Source organism: Podarcis gaigeae, assembly GCF_964106915.1.
Source record: "Podarcis gaigeae genome assembly, chromosome: 1".
Lineage (NCBI taxonomy): Eukaryota > Metazoa > Chordata > Lepidosauria > Squamata > Lacertidae > Podarcis > Podarcis gaigeae.
The window spans coordinates 14,231,702-14,254,741 of record NC_139678.1 but is presented as its reverse complement, the minus strand read 5'-3'; the positions used below and the strand labels follow the sequence as shown (position 1 = coordinate 14,254,741).

Sequence of the window (23,040 nt, the reverse complement as noted above, 5' to 3'; positions counted from 1 at the left end):
GCCTCACAGTCAGAGGAGGTGGGTCCAAGGATACTCAGCCTCCAACTGGGGAATCGGATTAGGCTTCTCATGCTGATGTGTTGAGAACCAACAGAGTTCAGCACTGGTGGTCTGGAGCCTACACAGATGCTTGTCCTCTGAGCCTGACTCATCACACAAATCGGCTACCTGTTCTGCCCAGTGATGCAGGGAACAGGAGGAGGGACCAGCTAGTTGGCCCTTTAAGAACCACAGTCTCTCCCTTTACCTCTGGCCTGTGTCAGAGGTATGGGAGCTATCCATGGTGCTGCAACTACTAGCCTGGCTGGCTGCTGTGGAAATCTGGTACAGATGGGTTAGAACAGCTACAGCTTCTTCTTTCTGTGTTTTCATAAACATACACAAAGGCTTGGAGCCTGGTGCTGCACTCCAGTCCATAGGCAGGTTCTGATGCTTGAGCAGAAAGCACCAGTTTTTAGAGCAGCCTTTCCCAACCTCATGCCCACCCACCCCAGGCAGCTATGCCAGTATAACTTTATGAATATGAGGAGGAATAGCATGATTATTTATTATTTGTTACATTTCTGTATTATGGGAGTTGTAGATCGGAAGAGGTAAGGTTAGAATGATGCACAAATTTGGAATTCTTGTTTTCAGTGAAAATACTGCACCACACCCTTTCCTTATGTTTACAGGGTGCAGACCTACTTGCTTGTCATTGGTTACTCTGTACAAGGCTCCATTTTTAGTTTGTCTACATCTCGGTTCTTGAAACCCCCTCAACTACTTTTGCCAGTAGGAGAATGCTGTCCCCACTCAGGAATGCCACTGGTCTGTGGGGGAGGGGGGAAGAATCCTTTTAAAGAAATGCCCTGCTATTTGTATGTCACCTTTCCATAGTTAGAACCATACCGTGATCAACTCCTGCCCGGAAACCAATGTCCCCACTGTAGAAGGACTTGTGGATCCAGAATTGGCCTTCACAGTCACTTACGGATTGATTGTTAAAACCGTGTTTATGGAAGACAATCGTACTCAGCTACGATTGATCACCAAAAAAGAAGAAGAAGAAGAAGAAGAAGTTAGAACCATCCTCAAGGGGGCTTGCAACATGAAAAGATTTATGTAATCACAAAGCGTGTCAAAAGTTTTATTTCTCTTATCTGAGGAGAGTTTTGTCATTTTCTTCCTTTAAAAAAACCAAATTTACTTGTTTGCAAAATGTTCTGTACCGTCAACATTAAGAAAAAGTGTCGTATTGAGTAGCATAAAAATCAACAATAAAATTTCATCAGTAAAACCAAATGCAAAGCACATCACAAATCAGTAGATCGGATTATAATGCATCAGCGTAACCTGGTGGGGGAAAGCCTGGGTGAATAGGCTTCCTTGCATGAATTGTTGTTGGATCCCAACAGCTGCTTTTCCTCAAGAGTAGAGCAACTTGGGAGTACTTTGGTTTTTAAAGGCAAAACAAATTATTTAAAATTATTCTCTTGTTTTTTATTTCTGTGCTGGGCTCGTGAGAAGCCTGCATTGTGTTGGCTAAAGCTGTCTCTATCAGATTTGCTTCCAGTTTGAATGGGTCACTTCTGGCAGCCAGGGTACCACTTGTGGACTCTTGTATTTGTCAAACTGCAAACTTGCCTGGTAAAACGCCCTGGCAGCTCTTGTCTTCGGAGATAGCAAAAAAGAAAAAAGCGTCGAAGCTTCAGCAAGGTGAAAACTCAAGCTCTGAAAGCTACTGAAGCAGAGAAACTCAAACTGATGGCTTTTACATTCTAACAAGTAAGAATGGAATAATCCTAGGATAAGATAGAAGATGAAACGGCCTGTAGCCTTCATAAAATGGTTCACCAACCCATCCCGACCATCCAGTCTCACTGCCTTAGGTGAAATATATGCAACTGTTCAAATGAAACTAACATCTTCACACAAGGATTTGGGTTAATGGTCACTGAGCAACAGGGTCAGGCAACCTCTCCAGATGTTGTGGATCTCAATTCTCATCATCCCTGACCATTAGCCATGCTCACGGGCTGGTGGCAGTTGGGGTCCAATGTCATTGGGAGGACTGCAGGTTCTTGGCAACATGATTTTTGTTTGTTTGTTTGCTAACAGTCTAGCACACTTTATATTGTGATTGTTTCCAACATTGCAGGGGGTTGGAATGTTGGGGAAGGTCTCTCCCAACTCTGCGATTCTGTGTCCACATCTCTGTAGGACACCATGCATAGTGTGTGCTACGTGCGCCAAAAAAATTGTTCACTGCTTTTCTATCTCGGGACTGCCAAGTTTAGAACAGTGGTACCACTGAGCCTCTTGGGCTTGGCGATCGGAAGGTCGGCGGTTTGAATCCCTGCGACGGTGTGAGCTCCCGTTGCTTGGTCCCTGCTCCTCCTAACCTAGCAGTTTGAAAGCACACCAGTGCAAATAGATAAATAGGTACTGCTCCGGTGGGAAGGTAAACGGCATTTCCGTGCGCTGCTCTGGTTCACCAGAAGCGGCTTAGTCATGCTGGCCACATGACCCAGAAGCTGTATGCTGGCTCCCTCGGCCAAGAAAGCGAGATGAGCGCCGCAACTCCAGAGTCATCTGCGACTGGACCTAATGATCAGGGGTCCCTTTACCTTTACCTTACCTTGGTTGTCAAACTTAATCCGTTCTGGGAGTCCATTTGACTCCTGGAACCATTTGAAAACCAAGGCATAGCTTCTGATTGGCTGCTGGACCTTCCTGCACTCAGTTGGAAGCCACGTTGGACGTTTGGCTTCCAAAGGACATTCAAAAACCAGAACACTCCTGGGTTTTCAGCATTCAGGAGCCAAAACATACGAGTACCAAGGCGTTTGGGAATCATGCTAGGTAAAAAGGTAAAGGTACCCCTGCCCGTACGGGCCATTCTTGACAGACTCTGGGGTTGTGCGCCCATCTCACTCAAGAGGCCAGGGGCCAGCGCTGTCCGGAGACACTTCCGGGTCACGTGGCCAGCGTGACATCGCTGCTCTGGCGAGCCAGAGCCGCACACGGAAATGCCGTTTACCTTCCCGCTGGTAAGCGGTCCCTATTTATCTACTTGCACCCGGAGGTGCTTTCGAACTGCTAGGTTGGCAGGCGCTGGGACCGAGCAGCGGGAGCGCACCCCGCCGCAGGGATTCGAACCGCCGACCTTTCGATCGGCAAGTCCTAGGCGCTGAGGCTTTAACCCACAGCGCCACCTGCGTCCCAGTTGTACATAAATGGAACTTGTAAAAACCAGCAAACTCTTTAAAAAGCATTGTTTCACTATCTGTCTACTTCTGTTACACACAATTTTTAAATATGTTGATTAGCCAGGTTTCTCTGACCTTAGAAAATAATTCATTCTTTAGCCAAGGGGAACAAAGGCTGTTCACTCAGGTGGAATTGCATCTCCTTTTAGAAGACTTTCGGTTAATTAACATTGTGAATTAGGCTTTGAAAAATGTACTGATGGAAGATTTGTGTTGGCTGGGAATTGCAAGTTTCTTCGTGTTCGCCTAAAAGCTCCTTTCTCATAAATAGACTACATCTTACCAATGATTGAAGGAAGCAGCTTCTTTATGTTCCGCAATCCGGAGCAGAATGTGCCCTTTTGTACTTCCTGCCTGTCAACTTTGGCACAACTGGGAAGAGAATAAAATCATACTAGAAGTCCTTCCACAGGAAAAGCAGCTGTGCTTGAAATGTATCAGGAATTCAGTTCATCATAAAATATTCTCTGTACCTGTTGGTTGCCTGCCTTCAGTATCATGGTTGGGGAACAAATTGCCACCAGGGCTGTGTACACACTATGCATTTAAGCACACAGTGGTGCCCCGCAAGACGAACGCCTCGCAAGACGGAAAACCCGCTAGACGAAAGGGTTTTCCGTTTTGGAGGCGCTTCGCAAAACGAATTTCCCTATGGGCTTCCTTCGCAAGACGAAAGCCCATAGGGAAATCTCCGGGACAGCGGGGAAGCGCAGCGCGTCTTCCCCACTGTCCTCGGACCTCCTCCGAAGGCTTGCGGTGGGGCGGAGAGACCTCCTCTCCCCGCCAGCCTTCGAAAGGCTGCTCCGAAGGCTGGCGGGGGGAGGAGGTCTCTCCGCCCCACCGCCAGCCTTCGAAGCAGCCTTCCGAAGGCTGGCGCGGGGAGAAGGGCTCTCCGCCCCACTGCCAGCTTTTGGAAGGCTGCTTCGAAGGCTGGCGGTGGGGCGGAGAGACCTCCTCCCCCCGCCAGGCTTCGGAAGGCTCCTCCGAAGGCTGGCAGTGGGGCGGAGAGCCCTTCTCCCCGCGCCAGCCTTCGGAAGGCTGTCTGAAGACTTGCGGTGGGAGGAGGGTTTTCCTTCCCACCGCCAACATTCAGAATGCTGTTCTGAATGTTGGCGGTGGGGAGGAAAAACCCTCCTCCCACCGCAAGCTCCGGGAACAGAGGAGAAGCGCTGCGTGCCTTCCCCTCTGTTCCCGTACCTGTGCTGAAGGCTTGCGGTGGGGAGAAAAGCCCTTCTCCGCACCGCCAGCCTGGCAAGCGGTCTCCATAGGAACGCATTAATTGATTTTTAATGCATTCCTATGGGAAACCGTGCTTCGCAAGACGAAAAACTTGCAAGAAGAAAAAACTTGCGGAACGAATTAATTTCGTTTTGCGAGGCACCACTGCATTTCTCCCCCTCCAGAATTTTGAGCAATGTGGTTTACCCATCGCCAAATTATAATTCCCAACGACAATTAAACTATACCAGCCTTATACGGAGACAGACCTCTTGGTCTATCTAGCTCTGCATTGCTTACACAGACTGGCAGCAGCTCTCCAGGATTCTCATAACATGGGGTGCCCCCCTCTACCTAGCAATGCTGGTAATTGAACCTGTGACCTTTTGCATGCAATGCAGGTGCTCCACCACTGAGCTGCCATCCTGCCTCACCTTGCTTTCTGTCCTATGTCTCCTCTGATTTCCTTCACTCATCCCTGCCATTCACAACCCATCTCTGACCTCTCTCTTTCATTTTCATTTGTAATTGTCAGTTATATACATTTCAGTAGTTTTACAGTCATTTTAACATTTCAAAACTATATTTCCTTCCTCCTTTTTCTGCAGTTAAATTTATATTTATCACTTCCTGCATATTCTGAATTAATTGATTCTTTTATATTTACTTTTATGAAACGAGGTCATTACAATAATCCTACCAATGTCCTTATCTGTTTATAATTTATTTGTGCATATTCAGTAAACCATTTCCATTCTTTTATAGAAAGTTTGTTGTCTTGATTTCTTATTTTTCTCGTAAGTTTCACCATTTCTGCATAGCGTGAGTTTTTGTATACAGTCTACTTTCATTGGGAACACTACAACTTTCCATTTTGAGACCAATAACATTCTTGCCGCTGTAGTCGCATACATAAATAAATTTCTATACTGTTTAGGTAGTTCTACCCTTATAATTCCCAGAAGGAAAGCTGTTGCTTTCCCCCCGAATGTTATTTTAAACATCATTTTCAATTAATTATATATCATTTCCCAGTAAGCTTTAACCTTTCTGCAAGACCACCACATATGATAAAGTATCTTCTTTCTCTTTGCATTCTCAACACTTACTCAATCTTGATTTATACATTTTTGCCAGTTTACTCGGTGTTAGACACCATCTATATAACATTTCCAGGGACGCGGGTGGTACTGTGGTGTAAACCACTGAACCTTGGGCTTGCCGATTGGAAGGTTGGCAGTTCAAATCCTCGTGACAGGGTGAGCTCCCATTGCTCAATCCTAGTTCCTGCCAACCTAGCAGTTCGAAAGCATGCCAGTTCAAGTAGATAAATAGGTACCGCTCCGGTGGGAAGGTAAACGGCATTTCCGCGCGCTGATCTAGTTTCGCCATGCTGGCCACATGACCCGGAAAAACTGTCTGTGGACAAACGCCGACTCCCTTGGCCAGTAAAGCGAGATGAGCACTGTAACCCCAGAGTCTTTCACGACTGGACTTAACTGTCAGGAGTCCTTTACCTTTACTATATAACATTTTCATACAGTTTTCTCTTAACGTCCCTGACCTTTGTGCATCCCTGTCCATTTACCATTGTTTGCAAGACCCTTCAGGCAGGGAAGGTGTCATAATTCTTTCGGTGTCAGCCAAGCTCCTTGATAATACCAGCATTTTTTTTTATAAATGGCAAGAGTAATAATAACACCCCCCCCTTTTGCTGTACCCTCTAGATTCCTATTCAAGTTACTGAGGACCCGGTCATACCTGAAGAGATGTACAGAGCTGCAGTTTCTCTGATCCAGTGGTTTGACGAGTTGGAAATGAAAGAGAGCAGGTGAGATTCTGTTCTTCCTGCTCCCTTTGCAGAGCTGCACAGGTGGGCTCCTCCACTCCGAAGAAGAGACCTTTGAACATTCCAACCAGGAAATTTGTGCTTGTCAGTGGTGGATGGTGTCTGGTAGGGCAGAAGGCAGGGAGTTCAACAGTAGGTGGCGCCAGAGATGGTGGTGGTGATGATGATGATGATAATAATAATAATAATAATTTATTTGTACCCTGCCCATCTGGCTGGGTTTCCCCAGCCACTCTGGGCGGCTTCCAACAAAGCTTTAAAATACATTAAAATGTCACACATTAAAAACTTTCCTGAACAGGGCTGCCTTCAGATGTCTTCTAAAAGTCTGGTAGTTGTTGTTCTCTTTGACATCTGGTGGGAGGGTGTTCCACGGGGCGGGCGCCACTACCGAGAAGGCCCTCTGCCTGGTTCCCTGTAGCTTTGCTTCTCACAATGAGGAAACCGCCAGAAGGCCCTCAGCACTGGACCTCAACGTCCGGGCAGAACGATGGGGGTGGAGACGCTCCTTCAGGTATATTGGGCCGAGGCTCTTTAGGGCTTTAAAGGTCAACACCAACACTTTGAATTGTTCTCAGAAACGTACTGGGAGCTAATGCACGTCTTTCAAGACCGGTGTTATGCGGTCTTGGCGGCCGCCCCCAGTCACCAGTCTCGCTGCCGCATTCTGGATTAGTTGTAGTTTCCGGGTCACCTTCAAAGGTAGCCCCACGTAGAGCGCATTGCAGTAGTCCAAGCAGGAGATAACTAGAGCATGCACCACTCTGGCAAGACAGTCTGCAGGCAGATGATTATTATATGCCGCCTAGCTGACTGGGTTGTCCCAGCCACTCCGGGTGGCTTCAGCAATGACAGAGCCAGCTAATTCCAGCTTTGTCCTCATCTTCCTTCCTGGTGAGTTCTACAAGGGCAACACTGAGGCAGAGGAGAAAGCTGATAGGCAGTGCCACCCCCAGACTTGTTATGAGTAAGAAATCAGGCAGGTGTTGCCCAGCTGAGGGCAGACTGAGGTTGGGGGCGCAGTGCCCCATTCAGCCTAATGGAGTAGCCTCTACTGGGCTTGCCCCCCTTTCTCCTTAAATGCACCTTCAATGCATTGTGAAGGTGGGGACTTGAATGCTTCCCCATAACAAAGCCAGCATTCCCTGCAGCTGTGGGTCAGTTCTGGAGGAAAACTCTTGAGTTTTCCTGTGATCGAGCCCCTTTAGTGCAGAATTCCTAAATGAATTCCCGTACTCAAACACACCAAGTGAAAACTACACCGACAGAACAGCCCTGGGGCAATGTTTTCTGCAAGTCCCCTGCTGCGTGTCCTGCCCCCTGTTATTTTGGGTGTTTTGCAAGAATCTGTCCCTCTCCGGGAAGGTCTTTGGTCCCTTGTCTCTTGGCAAAGGTTGTGATGTGGTGCAGGCTGTCTTAACCTCTTCCTGTAGACGTGTCTGGGCCCAGGCAGTAGCCAGGTTGTAACTGGGCTGATTGAGGTGTGTGTGTGTGTGTGCAGACTGTGGCATTGGTGTGTGTGTTCCGCAGTGGTGTGCACTGGGTTGTGTGTGTGCCTGACCAGCCTAAGTTTTTTGCATTGGGGACAATTACCCCCATATTACCCCTGATAAATTGCACGACTGGAGTCCGGTGCCATGGGAAAGCAGCCAAATGCAATGGCAATCAGACCAGAAGTCGTTCCTCCATACATGAACTGGGATGGGCACTGAAATATACTCAGAGTCAAAAGTGGATTTCATGCTCTTTATTCAGCTCATACTGGTGAAGAGGAATGCAAGTTCCCCCAGAATGTCTGCTTTATATACATTATTTACACAGTGCGCCCCATGTGATTGGCTAATTCTGGGATTCTCCTGTAGGCCAATCAGGTTGCGGATTCACTTCCACCTGGAGCTGGATTGGGTGGCTCCTGTGGACCAATCAGACTGCTGTATTCTGGTTTTTTTTAATAAAAATTTTATTGGGTTTTTACATTTTATAAAGACAATACACACACACAAAAAGACAAAGACAAAACATGTATAATTTCATATCCTTACTTTCTTTACCCTCTTTCCCTGACTTCCCCCCACCCCCTCTTCATACATCCCAATTCCAATAATTAATTCAGCAGGTTCTTGTCCCTCGTCCTTAACATATTGTTATTATTTTTTAAGCTTAGCTCTTTTTACTTGGCCACATTTTACTTATCCAATTCTCTTATAAACATTAAATCCTTTTTCTAATGTCGACCTAAATTCCTTTCCACGAATTTCTCCTTTTTTATATTAATGATAGATCATAATAGCCAAACACAAAAATCATAAAATTTTGAAATTCTGTTCTCCCCTCCCTCCCTACCCCGGTTTCCATCCCTTCCCAAGCAAATGTCCACAAAAACAGTTCCTAGCCCGGATTCCTCACATCCGAGACCTTCAAATCTCTGTCAGTCTCTCTCTGCCGGTTTTGTTGATAACCCTTTTTGTTGGTCCTCAAGTCTCGAAGGAGTTCTATCACAATCACATCAAATTTTCTTCCATCCAAAATGCTTAAAAACAGTTGCTGCAAAAGGTCAGCTGATCTCCCATACTCAGAGAGGAAGTCCCAATCATATTTCTTTACTCTTTTATATTCCAGTATTCCAAGTACTCCAGGGGCTTTCTCCTTCCTCTTTCTCATCTTTCGCAGATTTGTAATCCAAAGATCTTCTTCTTTATTTTCTGACAATATAGGCTTCTGGTTGGTATTTTCCACCTGTACTTTCTCCACTCCTTCTTTCCTCTCCACCAGTTCCAAAAATGTCTCTTCTGGTTCAGCTGTAGATTTTTTATCAGTCAAGTCCTTTATGCATTCAGCAGAGTTGCTTGTTTTGGAATTCAAGGTCATAAGTTCTTTGTTCATAACCATGCTCTGCTCTTGCAGGATTCCCACAAGAAAAAACATTTTTTCTATCTCTGTCAGTAATATTCCCTCTGCAGCCATTGTAATGTCTCTAGTTCCCCCTAGGGGGATTCCAATTGCTTAATAGTCCTTTTCCAACAATCCGTTACTTTGTTGTTTATTACTACTTTGTTTCCAACCACCTCAATTCAAATGTAACACCTTTAGTCCAGAGAGATATTAAGTAGTAAAGTTCTTAACTTTAACCGCCCATTTGACAGCTCCTTTGACAGCTGTCAAACTCCTTATTCTTTTTCCTCAGGCTCACACACAGGACGCTCCCAGGTCCAGGGGGGGGGGGTTTTTACACAAAAACCTCTGAAGTTCCTCTCTTACTCTCCAGCACAAAAACTTCTTCTGTCAAATTCATGGAAATTATCTTTTATCTGACACCAAAAAAGAACAGTTATCTCTCCACCTTAGTTCTCCGATCCTTGCTTTAGATCGTTTGTAAGTAGGGGGGGTGCGGACTTCCCTTTAGCGCGTCCCCCGGTCGTGCCGAATTCAAAGGTAAAAGTTTTAAAGTCCAAATTCCATAGTACTCACAGGTTGTTTGTTTTCCAGTCCAAATTTTGGGGGAAAAGTCAGCGCTCTCCGGCCATGGCTCGCGGCTTCGCTCCACTGAAGTAGCGGTCTACTCACAACACCACGCCACTCTCCGTACCCTCTCCGTAGCCTTTAAAAAGGCTCTTCGTGGGTCTGGGAGGGCGCTTATGGTGCCCACCGAATCACCAAGTCCGCAGGCTTCCGCGCCTGCGGTTTCTAAGGGTCCCCACGTCGCCGGCGCGGCAAGACCCGTCTTCAGCAGAGCCGATTCCTTCCGGAGCTCGGAGGGAATCCGCCATTAGCCGATCGCGCTAACCCGGAAGTCCTCCCAGACTGCTGTATTCTGGAGCCTATTGTTCTAGGACCAATCAGACTGCTGCATTTTGGATCCTATTCAACTCTGTACATAACAGGCATCATCACTAGCGCAGCCTATGAATGATTGGACATAGCAGTACTTTGAAGCCTATCAAGGGCATTTCTGTTCTTTGTTTTCTTGGTGCCGTTTTCCAGTTGTATGTTTCGTCCCTCCTATGTTGAGTGGGCGTAAAATATGCCAACCACTCCCCCCTCCCCCCCGATTTTTTTCTGCCCAGATCCAGATTAGGGATGTAAACATGGATTAGGAAATCCGAAGTCTTGGCACTAAATTCCAAAATATGTCCCGATACTTGCTTCTTCTTCTTGCCTGTTTTTGTACACTAATGCAAATTCTACATAGACTAATACGTGTTTGGGCTTTACAGATTTTGTTTAATGCCTTGTTTGCATTTAAAAGGACATCTGTGTATGAGTGTCTCTCTAAGCTGTGTCAAATGGAAGAGTTTGATAGCTGCGGGGAAGATTGTATCTGTGTGTGTTTGTGTAGTTTATGGATTAAATCATTTCAGAGAGAGGGAAAAATGCAACGAAAACTTCTTATACGGATGGGGGAACCCCAATGCACTTTATCCTGAGTGCGCGCGCGCGCGCTCTCTCTCTCTCTCTCTCTTTCTTTTCATCTTATCTTATTTTGATACTTAATGTCCATGTTAGTTCAGAGTGCAGAACGGATTAAGGCAATGTAATCTGCTGTGCTCTGGAGTGTTTTGAGTAGCCTGGCATGCAGTGACTGCAAAAACCTGAAAGCCTCATAAGGCCGGCTCCTAACTTAAAATTGCATTCTATTGAGATTTTTAGTACTGTCTTGTTGATAAGAGGTATTATAAAAGAGCAGAGTCCTCTATCATCATCTTTTTTTTTACAGTCTAGCAATTTTAACAATTGGGAGAGAGCTAGTTCTTGCAAGACTTCCAGGGTCGCCTTGCATTTATCAGAGGGCAGTTTCATAATAAGAAAACAAACAGAGGGGAAAACATTCATGGACAGATAATTGCTTTGTTTCGTGGTAATGTATGACCTTCTTCTCTCTCTCTTTTTTGGAGAAATATGGCTTCTCTGCACTGCCCCCCTCCATTGGATATCTGACCTAGTTTTAAGTCAGAACAAAATGCTGTTTTTAAAATAGCTGCTGTTAACCTCAATCCTAATACTTTTTTTTACTGTCATAATCTCATCGAGATAAGGAAAATGACACTAGAACAAGTAGATTTTAGATTGCAGTTGCGAAGATGGGAAATTGCCTTATGCAGGGTTGGGAAGATGGTTCCACCTAGCTTAGTATTGTTGACTGTGATTGGCCTTCCATTATTTCAGGTGTGTGTGTGTGTTTCTTTCTCGGCCCTAGCTGGTGATGCTAAGAATTGGACCTGGCAGCTTCTGCATTTGAAACAGAGAAGGGGTGCCCTTCTCAAACAGAGGGCCACATCCCTTACGGGGGACCTTTAGGAGGTCTCAGGCCAATGATGGGCGACCCCAGAGGACAAAGTGGGTAAAGCAACAATTCAGATTTCACCTCCATACAGTAGTTTCCACACACACTGATACCTCCCTCTGTTTCCTTCATCAAGGCAGCCTACAGACATTCCAGTTGTGCAGAACATTTGAGCAGAGGGTATGAAATAGGACTTCTTCTTTGGCGATCACTCGTAGCCGAGTAAGATTGTCTTCCACAAACACGGTTTTAACCGTGGGTCCGTAAGTGACTGTGGAGGCCAGTTCTGGATCCACACGTCCTTCCACAGTGGGGACATTGGTTTCCGGGTGGGAGTTGATCACGGTGAGAGTATGCCAAACATACCTTCCTCTTATCCCATTTCTGGTTCTTCTTCTGCTGTCCGGGTACTCTGCGTAATGGGAGTGTGCCTGAAGTCTCATTAAAGGGTTAGGTCGTTAATCAACATTGGAGCAGAGGTTGATGGGATACGAAGAGGAGGAGAGCCGTTACAGTTCGCTCATACGGAAGCTCTGACAGGAGCTACTGGATATGCACTCACGCACTTGATTGGATATGAATGTTATACCTTTGCCCAAAACAGTACTGAAAATAGGATCATGAGCTCAAATTGTCATGGGGGTGCCATGAAAAGGATGTCTGGAGGGGACCCTACTGTCAGGGAACTGCCATCGCAACTAGCGGAGGAGGCGCGGCTCCACAGCGATGCTGGAGAGGGGCCAAGCAAGGAGAGAGGCAGGTCTCCGGCTGGGGAAGATAATCAGCGCTACACCAGGGATAGAGGGGGACCGATGGGGGAAGCAGAGAGGAGGCTCCAGGGCTCTTTGCAGGAGACCAGCGAGGAGAGCACAGATCCTCCGCTGCCCAAACCCACCCTGCGCAGAAGACTTCCGTGCAGGGAAAGTAGGCGGCGACTTGGCGTCAAAGAGCTTCTTTGCTGGAAGAGGTTCAAGAAACGCCTACAGATGGATGCTGCTAGCGACTGAACAGCCACGAAGTGAAGGGCTGTCCAGCCAGGAAAGGTTTAACCAGGCCACCTACCCAGGAGTGGCGGCAACTTATGCACGAGCAACCCCACATAACCATTACACCTACATTCGTTCCCAGAACATGGCCCTTGACTGGGGAAAATGAAACCAGATCGTTAGAAACTGACTTGCCTCAGCCTCAGCGATAGTCAGTTTAGGGCCCTCCAGGTGTTATTGGACTCCCAACTCCCATCATCCCTGAGCATTGGTCATGTGGGCTGGGGCTGATGGAAGTTGGAGTCCTGGAAGATCTGCAGGGATCAAGGTTGGGAGAAGACTGTTTTAAATAACTGGCTTTCATTGTTCGCTTTCCTGGAAGCTCTTTGGGAACTGAAGAATGGTAAACGAATAAATATTCATTTTAAAAAAGAAGTCGTTATTATCCTAGACTTACTTCCATCCCTCCCTTAGTATTTTTCTTCTAAAAGGAGATACTTAACAAGGTAAAAAGCCTGTTCCAGCATTGCGAGACCCCCACTATCAGGTGCTTATGTAATATGTTGCACTACACCAGTGTGGTGTAGTGGTTAAGAGCAGTAGTCCTGTAATCTGATGAACCAGGTTCGATTCCCCACTCCTCCACATGCAGCTGCTGGGTGACCTTGGGCCAGTCACACTCTCTGAAGTCTCTCAGCCCCACTCACCTCACAGAGTGTTTGTTGTGGGGGAGGAAGGGAAAGGAGATTGTAGCCGCTTGGAGACTCCTTAGGGTAGTGGTAAAGCGGGATATCAAATCCAAACTCTTCTCTTCTTCTATCCTCTGGATGCTGTAAGTGAAGCGAATATCTGCAGCATTTCATATCGAGGTCTAATTATTCCTATGAAGCGGAAGAGATTTGCAAAGCTGACTTCTTTTGTATTCCCTTATAAAGAGGCTTGCAGTGTTTGTGCCCCCCCATCAGAAAAGCTCATAATTGGGGAGGCGGGGGGTGACTTTTGTCAGATGTATTTAGCTTCATAGTTTTTGCGGGGTTCTGTTTTGAATTCTATTAAAAGTTACCTAAAATTATTGTTAATGGGGGCCAGGTGGCAAGTGATGGGGGGGGGGGAAATCTGCCTTAGAACCCCTAGATCTGCTGCCCGTCACATTTCAGATTCTGAGAGTGCTGGGGATGGCAGCAACAAAATGAGCTTCTGCCACAATGGTTAGCTGATAGGTAACATTAAAGTCTGTACCACTTTGCAGAGCACCCATTTCCCTAATCTGGTGTCCTTGAAATGTTGTTCTACAACAGCCATCATCCCTGACCTGAGGTGGTTGGCTAGAAAATGGGGAAGGCCACTCAGATTCCTACTGTGTGAATAAAACATACCCAGTTCAAAAGCATATGCCTTTGTTTTTCAGATGCTAGAATTGCTCCAAAACATCAAAACTATTCTATTTGTTACATTGCCATCTCTGGGAGATGCATTCCAGTGTGAGCTGCTGTGATGTAAAGAGAGAGCTTGTAAAAGCTTGTTACACAACAAGTTTTTGATAGATAATAGGGAATAAGAACGCTTCTCTTTCTGTTAAGGCTATTGTAGGCTTCTTGCTCTTAGCTTCTTCATGCATGTATTTTGCAGAAATTGTAGCTCCAGGTAACACTTTGTAAACACATCTGTTCAATTAGCCGAATAACATTAAACACAAAGGGAAGCTTCCCTCGTTGGCATTGTGAGCGAATCTGTTCCTTAGGCCTTTTTTTGGAAAAGTAGATCATTGTTGCTTTTAATGTGAAACTAATGCATACTGAGGGACGCAGGTGGCGCTGTGGGTTAAAGCCTCAGCGCCTAGGACTTGCCGATCGAAAGGTCGGCGGTTCGAATCCCTGCGGCGGGGTGCGCTCCCGCTGCTCGGTCCCAGCGCCTGCCCACCTAGCAGTTCGAAAGCACCTCCGGGTGCAAGTAGATAAATAGGGACCGCTTACCAGCGGGAAGGTAAACGGCGTTTCCGTGTGCGGCTCTGGCTCGCCAGAGCAGCGATGTCACGCTGGCCACGTGACCCGGAAGTGTCTCCGGACAGCGCTGGCCCCTGGCCTCTTGAGTGAGATGGGCGCACAACCCCAGAGTCTGGCAAGACTGGCCCGTACGGGCAGGGGTACCTTTACCTTTACCTTTAATGCATACTGTCTCTTTCCCTAAAACCAGAAACCCACATGCAGAAATCCAGAGTTTGGACTTCATGACTGAGCGTGGCAGTGTGCTGGCATTTTTACCTGGTGAGGTTTGTTTTTACTTTTTTGGAATAGAGGAGAAACTGTTTGTTAACATATGAGGAAATGTCACAAAATCTTTGTTGTTTGGGCTGCAGTTTCCTTGTGTAGAGTTAGGCAGATAACCTTACACATGGGCAGACTATTTGTTCTTTATGGCCCAGTTGTCTGGCAGTGGTTTTCCAAGGACTTGGGCAGAGGTACAGTGGTACCTCAGGTTACATATACTTCAGGTTACATACGCTTCAGGTTACACACTCTGCTAACCCAGAAATAGTGCTTCAGGTTAAGAACTTTGCTTCAGGATAAGAACAGAAATCGAGCTCTGGCGGCATGGCAGCAGCAGGAGGCCCCATTAGCTAAAGTGGTGCTTCAGGTTAAGAACAGTTTCAGGTTAAGAACGGACCTCTGGAACAAATTAAGTACTTAACCTGAGGTACCACTGTATTTCAAATTTCCTGCTACCTGATCTCCCCCCACTCTTTTAGATTTAAACTGGAGATGCCGGGGATTATTAAACTTGGGACCTTATCTGGGCACTCCTATATATAGGCTCTCCCTTTGAACTCCCGGTTTCAAACAGGGGCCTAGCCAGATGAGCTAAAGTGGATTATGTGCTCTCATTCTTTGGCTTCCTCATCGGGAACAAAACGGAACAGCTTCATCAAGGTTGGCCTTTGCCATTGGTCAGGAGTATGAAGCCTGTGAATTGGTCAGGCCTGGTGCAAATACTAGCTTTCGGCCATTACCTGGTCAACTGAGACCACTTTCCTGCTTAATTTGAGGCTCTAGAAACCAAACACGGGGACGTGGGTGGAGCTGTGGGTTAAACCACAGAGCCTAGGACTTGCCGATCAGAAGGTCGGCGGTTCGAATCCCCGCGACGGGGTGAGCTCCCGTTGCTCAGTCCCTGCTCTTGCCAACCTAGCAGTTCGAAAGCACGTCAAAGTGCAAGTAGATAAATAGGTACCACTCCGGCGGGAAGGTAAATGGCGTTTCCGTGCGCCGCGCTGGTTCGCCAGAAGCGGCTTAGTCATGCTGGCTGCATGACCTGGAAGCTGTCTGCAGACAAACGCCGGCTCCCTCGGCCAATAAAGCGAGATGAGCGCCACAACCCCAGAGTCATCTGCGACTGGACTTAACGGTCAGGGGTCCTTTACCTTTACCTAGAAACCAAACACACTCTCCCAAGTTAGGGCAACCATCACTCAGCCTCTCAGCCGAATCTGGAACATCCTGGGCAGTAAATGTTAACAACTTAGGTGAAGGTCACAGGGAATGCAACGGACACAGCGCGATAGCAGGGGTGTGAAATGCGAATGTAAGCCACAATCTGAGCACTTGGCTGGAGAATCAAAAAGTGTGAACGCAAACCAGATAGGAGACGTTTGTTTGGGGTGAAAGCCGCTTGCAGTTGAATAAACAATCTTCCAGATGACTATAAATGATTTTGTACTTCTTTAGCTCCGAGTAAACATGCAGCACACTATTTATCGGTTATTTTTCACCCTCCAGGTTTGGCAGAAATAAATCGCATGCATGAGCTTCTCACGATCATGGCTCACAAGAGGTGAGTCTTGATCTGTTTATGGTGAGAGGCGCTGTAGTGCTAGTCCTGTCGAATAAGGTCATTCTCTCTCCCCGCCCCCCAATATATTTGCCTTTAGCTGCAGTAGGCTACATGGATAGGACAAAATTAAACGAAGGCCACATGCACTCCCTACATTTAACACATATTTAAAGCATGTGACGACTCCAAGGAGTGCTGGAAACTGTAGTTTACCCCTCACAGAAATATAATTCCCAGCACCATTAACAAACTACAGTTCCCAATTCCGTGGGGGGGGGGAGGGTGGATGTGGTTTAAGTGCATGGTATTTGCACAGCCACATTTGATGAAGATGCAATTGCACGGAAAGCTTGAGAGATCCCTTTTGGGGCAGCAGAAGGGTGAAAGAGAAACGATTACCCTACATGTTTTCTTTTACAACTGCAGGCTCCTTGTTTTTTTATTCACAGTAGGCACGCAAATTGCACTCACTTTGTGTGAACACAGCTTTATGTGCTTGGTGGCCGGCTGATATCACACAAATTAAATGCATGTAAGGCAGCGAGCTTAAAAGCTCTTTCCGCACCTACGATCCACCTGCCTTACCTTGTGTGGCCATCTGAGATCTTGCAAAGGCCTCCAGAGCCTGTGCGAGAGTTTCCCAGAGCCCAGTAAACAAGGCAGAGACCTTGTAAATTCTGGAGAGGTCTTGCATGGCTCTGGAGGCCTTTGTGAGATCTCAGACGGCCCCATGAGATCTTGCACGGGCTCTGGAATGTAAGATTGCTTGTGCAGGGTTGGTTCCAGGGGTCTGACTATATGTGAATTCAGCTTTACATGATACCTCCCCCTCCCAAATAACCCCTGCACAAGATCCAGTTTTATTTACTGCCCTCTTGCAAAACATCAGGGTGATGCGTAGCAACATAAAAAACTGCAAAAGCAACACAGAGCAATCATTAAACCAACTTAAGACGGTTTAATGCAGGTGGCGCTGTGGGTAAAAGCCTCAGCGCCTAGGGCTTGCCGATCGAAAGGTCGGCGGTTCGAATCCCTGCGGCGGGGTGCGCTCCCGCTGCTCGGTCCCAGCGCCTGCCAACCTAGCAGTTCGAAAGCACCTCCGGGTGCAAGTAGATAAATAGGGACCGCTTACCAGCGGGAAGGTAGACGGCATTTCCGTGTGCGGCTCTGGCTCGCCAGAGCAGCAATGTCACGCTGGCCACGTGACCCGGAAGAGTCTCCGGACAGCGCTGGCCCCTGGCCTCTTAAGTGAGATGGGCGCACAACCCCAGAGTCTGGCAAGACTGGCCTGTACGGGCAGGGGTACCTTTACCTTTACCTTTAAGAAAATTTTAAACAACTGCTTGGGCCCCTTTGTGGGATTAAAAAGTCTTTGAGAGATGCCTGGAAGTCAAAAGTAAGGATCCCTGCCAAATCTGTGCTGGAAGTTTCCATACCATGGGACCAGCAGTGCCAGTGTCTAGTTGTACCCTTCCATTGCTACTGGGGCCACTTCCAGAATGTCACTATTTTGCCAGTGGGTTTCAGTTGTACGTGGTCAAATTTAGCTTGCACAGTTAAAGTGGGGTTGGTGTTCTTGTGCAACAAACCTATCTCCGCCCCGCAGGACTTTCTGCACTAAGGCAGGTGGCAGCAAAGTGCGCTGGGATAATGGTTCTTGAGGTGGTATAATACCAGTGCAAACAAACCACAGCGATAGCTCGGTAAACAGTGGGCATCGGATTACCTCCCGGCAAACTTTGTGAAAATATATAGAGATGAATGCTCAATAAGCAGGTGGTTTGGAAGAGCCGCAAGTTTCTCACATGTGTTTCCTTAGGTTGCAGGTATATCCGCTGCATTCCAGCGTCACCTTAGAAGAACAGAATAATGTGTTCTTGGCTCCAGTTCCTGGTTACCGAAAGGTGAGATTTTTGAACACTGGCTTCAGTAGTATTTGTTAACTCATAAATCTCTTTTTACGTGCATCTCAAAACATGCTAAGATGCCCAGTTTTTAAATATTTTTTTTAAAGTAGCTATTGCAGACCATCCACATACAACCCATATAGTCTTCTCAACTAAATAGCTTGGGGCTAGGATACCTAAAACATTATCTATTCCCATAGATACCTACCTAGACAGGAGGTCAGTTTCTGAGCCCCTTCTCCAGGTGCCTTATCCAAATAAGAAACACCTGATGGTTGCTGGAGACGAGGACTTCTTGGTGGTGGCTCCTAGCTAGAAAATGTGCTTGCCTGGTGCCCACATTATTATGGTTCTTTGGGTGCCTGGTGAACACATTTTTATTTTCTCCCAGGGTTTGAAATCTGTCATGGATGCTTTAGCTGAGATTCTTGTATTGAAAGTGGGTTGGACTAGTTGTCCTTTGAGGGATCCCTTCCAGCTCTAAAGTTCTATCATTCTACTTGGTCATATATGCTATATATAAATCACAGTAATAATTTTTGCTGTGATTATTTGCTTTCTTGATTTTTTTTTTTTTTGGCTTGCTTTTTTATATTAAGGCTGGTAAATTGTATTGTTGTTGGGCAGCCTTTAAATGCCGTTAATTAAATCAATCATGTAAATCGTTAAATAAATAATTTCTTATTTCCTCTTTTTTAAAACCTTCATGTAGATCATTCTGTCTACAAACATTGCAGAGAGCTCTGTAACAGTTCCAGATGTCAAATATGGTAAGCATGTTTTGATGCATTATGGTCATAGGAATAAAAATAAATATTTGTAAGTTCTGCTTTTCTTCTAGCATTATTGATAAACCAACATTTAAAACCCTTTGAGCTGCTTGCTTCAGAGTAACTTCTGAGCATAAGGTCCCTGGATCCCTGTTTTACTATGTAAGGCAGAATTGCTAAAGTATTTTTCTCCCTGTCTCGGAGCTCTCTCAAAGGCACATTTAAAACTAGGATGGAGTGTTCTCTGTGCCAAAAATTCAAATTCTGCCCCAAGGAAAAGTTTTATTTTGTTCAGAGAGAAAATCAGGAAGAGGGAGTTATTTGTGGCTTTTGGCAATAACTACTCGCATTACATTAGGTATATTATTTTAATTTACTGTGATTCATTCAATTTGCATAAAATCAAATGCACTTGCTTGGGGTGCTAGTTTGGTAAGCACCAGAAAGGTAAAGAAGGGGGGAGGTTTTAGGACAGAGAAGTGGGGAGTAGCGTTTATTGTATTCATGCAGTGGTTAGGATGTGTTGTGTAGATGTAAGGAAGCTCCTCACGTATACAGAAGCCTGTCTTTTTGAGTCTTTTGCAGCCAAGTTGCCTGCATTTTTTTTACCATAGGGGCTAGAAACTTTTAAAAGTAGAGATTGACAGCTCTTGGCAAGCCAAATATTATAATGTCTCATGGAGTATAATGGTCACAAGACAGAGGCCATTGGCCGCACCAAACTTGTGGACAAACCAGTGACACTTACAACACTATTTTTAAAGTATCAGAGTTCTGCAGCACTTTGATTCTTCCAGCTTCTGGGTTGTACACAAATTGCTCACACCAAAGAATGCTAAGCCAACCCAAGTTGGATTCTTAAGTGCTTTTGATTTCTGTGAGATTAAAGTGTGTGTGTTTTTTAACTTTCGTAGCTTCAACACTCGCTGTTTAGTCTGGAACAGCCATCCTTGGTTCACTCGCTTTTCTTTAAATAGGGAAGTCAAGCAATATTGTTGGCAACCCGGTACATTCTAGTGTGTTCTATATTGTATCTATGTTTCTCTTTCACATCTGATTTGCGGAGATTTTGTCCTCTTCAAATGGAATTGTCGCTCCAGCCTGTCAGATGAAGACTGCCGAACTACTGTACTGTTCAGTTGAAGGTTCCTCCCTTTGCCGTCTTCCCATGTCATTGCTTCCTGCCTAGTGGAGATATGGCATCGTTGACTCTCGTTTTATTGACTATGAGTATGCATGCCTTAATTACAGGTTTACTTGAATTACATTTTCTTTTCTTTTTGAAGGAAAGTGAAGAAAACGTAAGGAAAGAGCAGACTAATTAAGTTGCAATTTAGTTCTTTAGTACCCTAATAATAATAATAATAATAATAATTTATTATTTATACCCCGCCTATTTGGCTGGGTTTCCCCAGCCACTCTGGGCTGCTTCCAACCGAACATTAAAAACGATACAACGCCAGACATTAAAAACCTCCCTAAACAGGGCCGCCTTCAGTTGTCTTTTAAAAGTAAAGTAGTTGTTTATTTCCTTGACATCTGCTGGGAGGGCATTCCACAGGGCAGGCACCACCACCAAGAAGGCCCTCTGCCTGGTTCCCTGTAACCTCACTTCTCGCAGTGAGGGAACTACCATAAGGCCCTCAGCGCTGGACCTCAGTGTCCGAGCTGGATGATGGGGGTGGAGACACTCCTTTTCCCTTTGAAAAGAAAGCAAGGGGAAGAAGCCTTGAAGAGGAACCTTCTGACTAAATTTGCAGGGGATCTTATGTTGAATAAGAAGCATCATGAGCATAGCTGTCAACTTACAGATTTGAAAATAAGGGACCAGCAGCCTTGAAAATAGGGGACCTGCAGCCTCACCTGTTCCAGGCACTCCAGTCTTCCTGTCCTCCTGCAGTCTGGTCAAACTCATGCTGGGTAGCTTCGAGAACACTGTCCAACCAACTTTGTAAACAGCGGTTCAACTGAATAGAATCTGAATTACATGCACCACAAGGCCTATGCAGCCTCAACTTAAGATGGCTCCCCGGCCTAGCTTTGCATTGCAAAGTTTGCAGCAGCACGTGCAACAAAATGGCGTCCAGCATTCAAAAAACCTCTCAGCTTGCATTAACTAGCCACACACAAAGCATGCAAGCTCCAGCCCCAGTCGTTCGTAGACTTCTTATTGGGTGAGCAACATAGCCAAGCAACACAGTTGGAGCCTCCCTCCTCCCTGGCTGGCAGGGAGGGAGGGAGAGGAGCTGCTTCCTTTGAAATTTAAGGGACATCATTTAAGGGACATCCATCAATAAGGGACAGCAGCGGGACATGGAGCTGGAATAAGGGACTGTCCCTTCAAATAAGGGACACTTGACAGCTATGATCATGAGTAAATATTACAACAAGCATCTTCACCATGGGGAAGGCGTTGCCTGATGACATAGCACCATATGAAGTGTTGTGTGATCTTTTAAAAGTCTACTTTCAGCCAGTTGCAGAAAAATACAATCACACCAGCACGAGAGGGCTCTAACGTAGGAGAAGCCTTTGTGCTCCGGATGTGAGACCTTGCTCAAGAGCCGTAGGCATCAACTGGCCTAATCTGATAGGAGCATTGCTTTTTAAAAACCAACTCTTTTGAATGCTGTATTGCAGTGACGAACTTGTGTGTGTGTGTGTCTCGCTAGAGAGGAAACCTGCTTTGAGGCCCATAAAGTGTGAGCTGACTCTTGGCAGCAACGTGAAACATCTAAACAATTATGCGGAGCGACACAAACGCAAGATCAAGACCTTCCGATTGGCACTAGCAGCTTCTCAACAAAAGGGAGCTCCCTGTCCCTGCTAGGAGAGAAGGAGGCTTGTTTTCACATCCTGCTCTCCATCCTACCCCCCACCTCCTCGCAGGCACTTCCTTGATTTTGCCTGGTGGTTTGGTATTGCTGTTTTTGACCTTTGTGCTGGCAGCAGCCCCAAGCTTAGCTGACAATATTCTCATGACCTCTGGTGGTAGCAGCAGCAGCAGCCACGAGGTAAGGAGGAGAATGTCTGTGCCCTTGTCTTAATTCATTCACAGTTGCTTGATTTTTTAAAAGGAGGACAGGCTTTTTCAGTGGGTAGTCAGAATCTTCTGCCTGCTGTGAAAAGCATATCTTTTAGAAACGATAGCTCCCTCCATTTTAAATCTGGTCTTCAGTTTAGCGGCTAAAAAAGGTATAACTTCTGCATTGGAGATGACCTCTTTAAAAAGCAAGCAAAACCAAACACCAATATCTTTTTTGGGGGGTGTGTGTGTGTGTGTGTGTGTGTAAAGTTTGCATCCGATTCAGACTGCTGCTATATATTTTAATTAATCACATATTTATCCCACTCTTACGATTCTTCAGCCGGGATGTAAGAAGTCATCATTTATCCCATGCAACACTGCTTCAGTTCCGCTTCAGTTCATCTTCTGCAAAAAGGCCATTCCTCATTCTCCGCTGTGGCGAAATTACGTTGTCCTAATGTTCTTCCACTTCGTTCACTTGAGTGCCAAGGAAGCACAATGCAAATAAGGGGAAATCTAATTAACTAAATATTGTTTGCAGACTGAAAGCAACAGCAGTGAATGCAGATTGTATTCAGTGGAGTGATTTTCATTCTGGACGTGGGATGAATAAGCGAACATTGGCAATTTCTGCTCCTGTTTCTGTTGGATTTCTCCATCTTTACTCTTCAGTGAGGCATACGTGCTTCTTATTCTCTGTCTCCTCTTACAGTCCTCTCACAGCAGCCCCGTGAGATGAATTAGAGAGTTACCCACATCTTTTTGCGTGTTCATTCTAAGTCAGGGGTTGGCATTTTTTTTCAGCAGGGGGCTGGTCCACTGTCCCTCAGACCTTGTGGGGGACTGGACTATATTTTGGGGGGGAAATGAATGAGGGATGATGAGCGGCGTGCAAAAGGGCTCCGGAGAGGGACTGCTTTAA

At 46.1% G+C, this 23,040-nt stretch overlaps 1 protein-coding gene across 2 annotated transcripts in view; it reads left to right on the top strand.

Annotated features, from left to right (window-relative positions):
• Positions 1–23,040, top strand: part of TDRD9 (tudor domain containing 9) — a 95,750-nt gene that overhangs the window by 37,509 nt on the left and 35,201 nt on the right. For both annotated transcript variants that reach the window (XM_083731208.1, XM_083731209.1), the window contains exons 8-12: positions 6,197–6,300; positions 14,779–14,849; positions 16,359–16,413; positions 18,233–18,317; positions 19,033–19,090. In XM_083731208.1, coding sequence (XP_083587334.1) covers positions 6,197–6,300; positions 14,779–14,849; positions 16,359–16,413; positions 18,233–18,317; positions 19,033–19,090 — 373 coding nt within the window. The remainder of the gene's footprint in view (positions 1–6,196; positions 6,301–14,778; positions 14,850–16,358; positions 16,414–18,232; positions 18,318–19,032; positions 19,091–23,040) is intronic.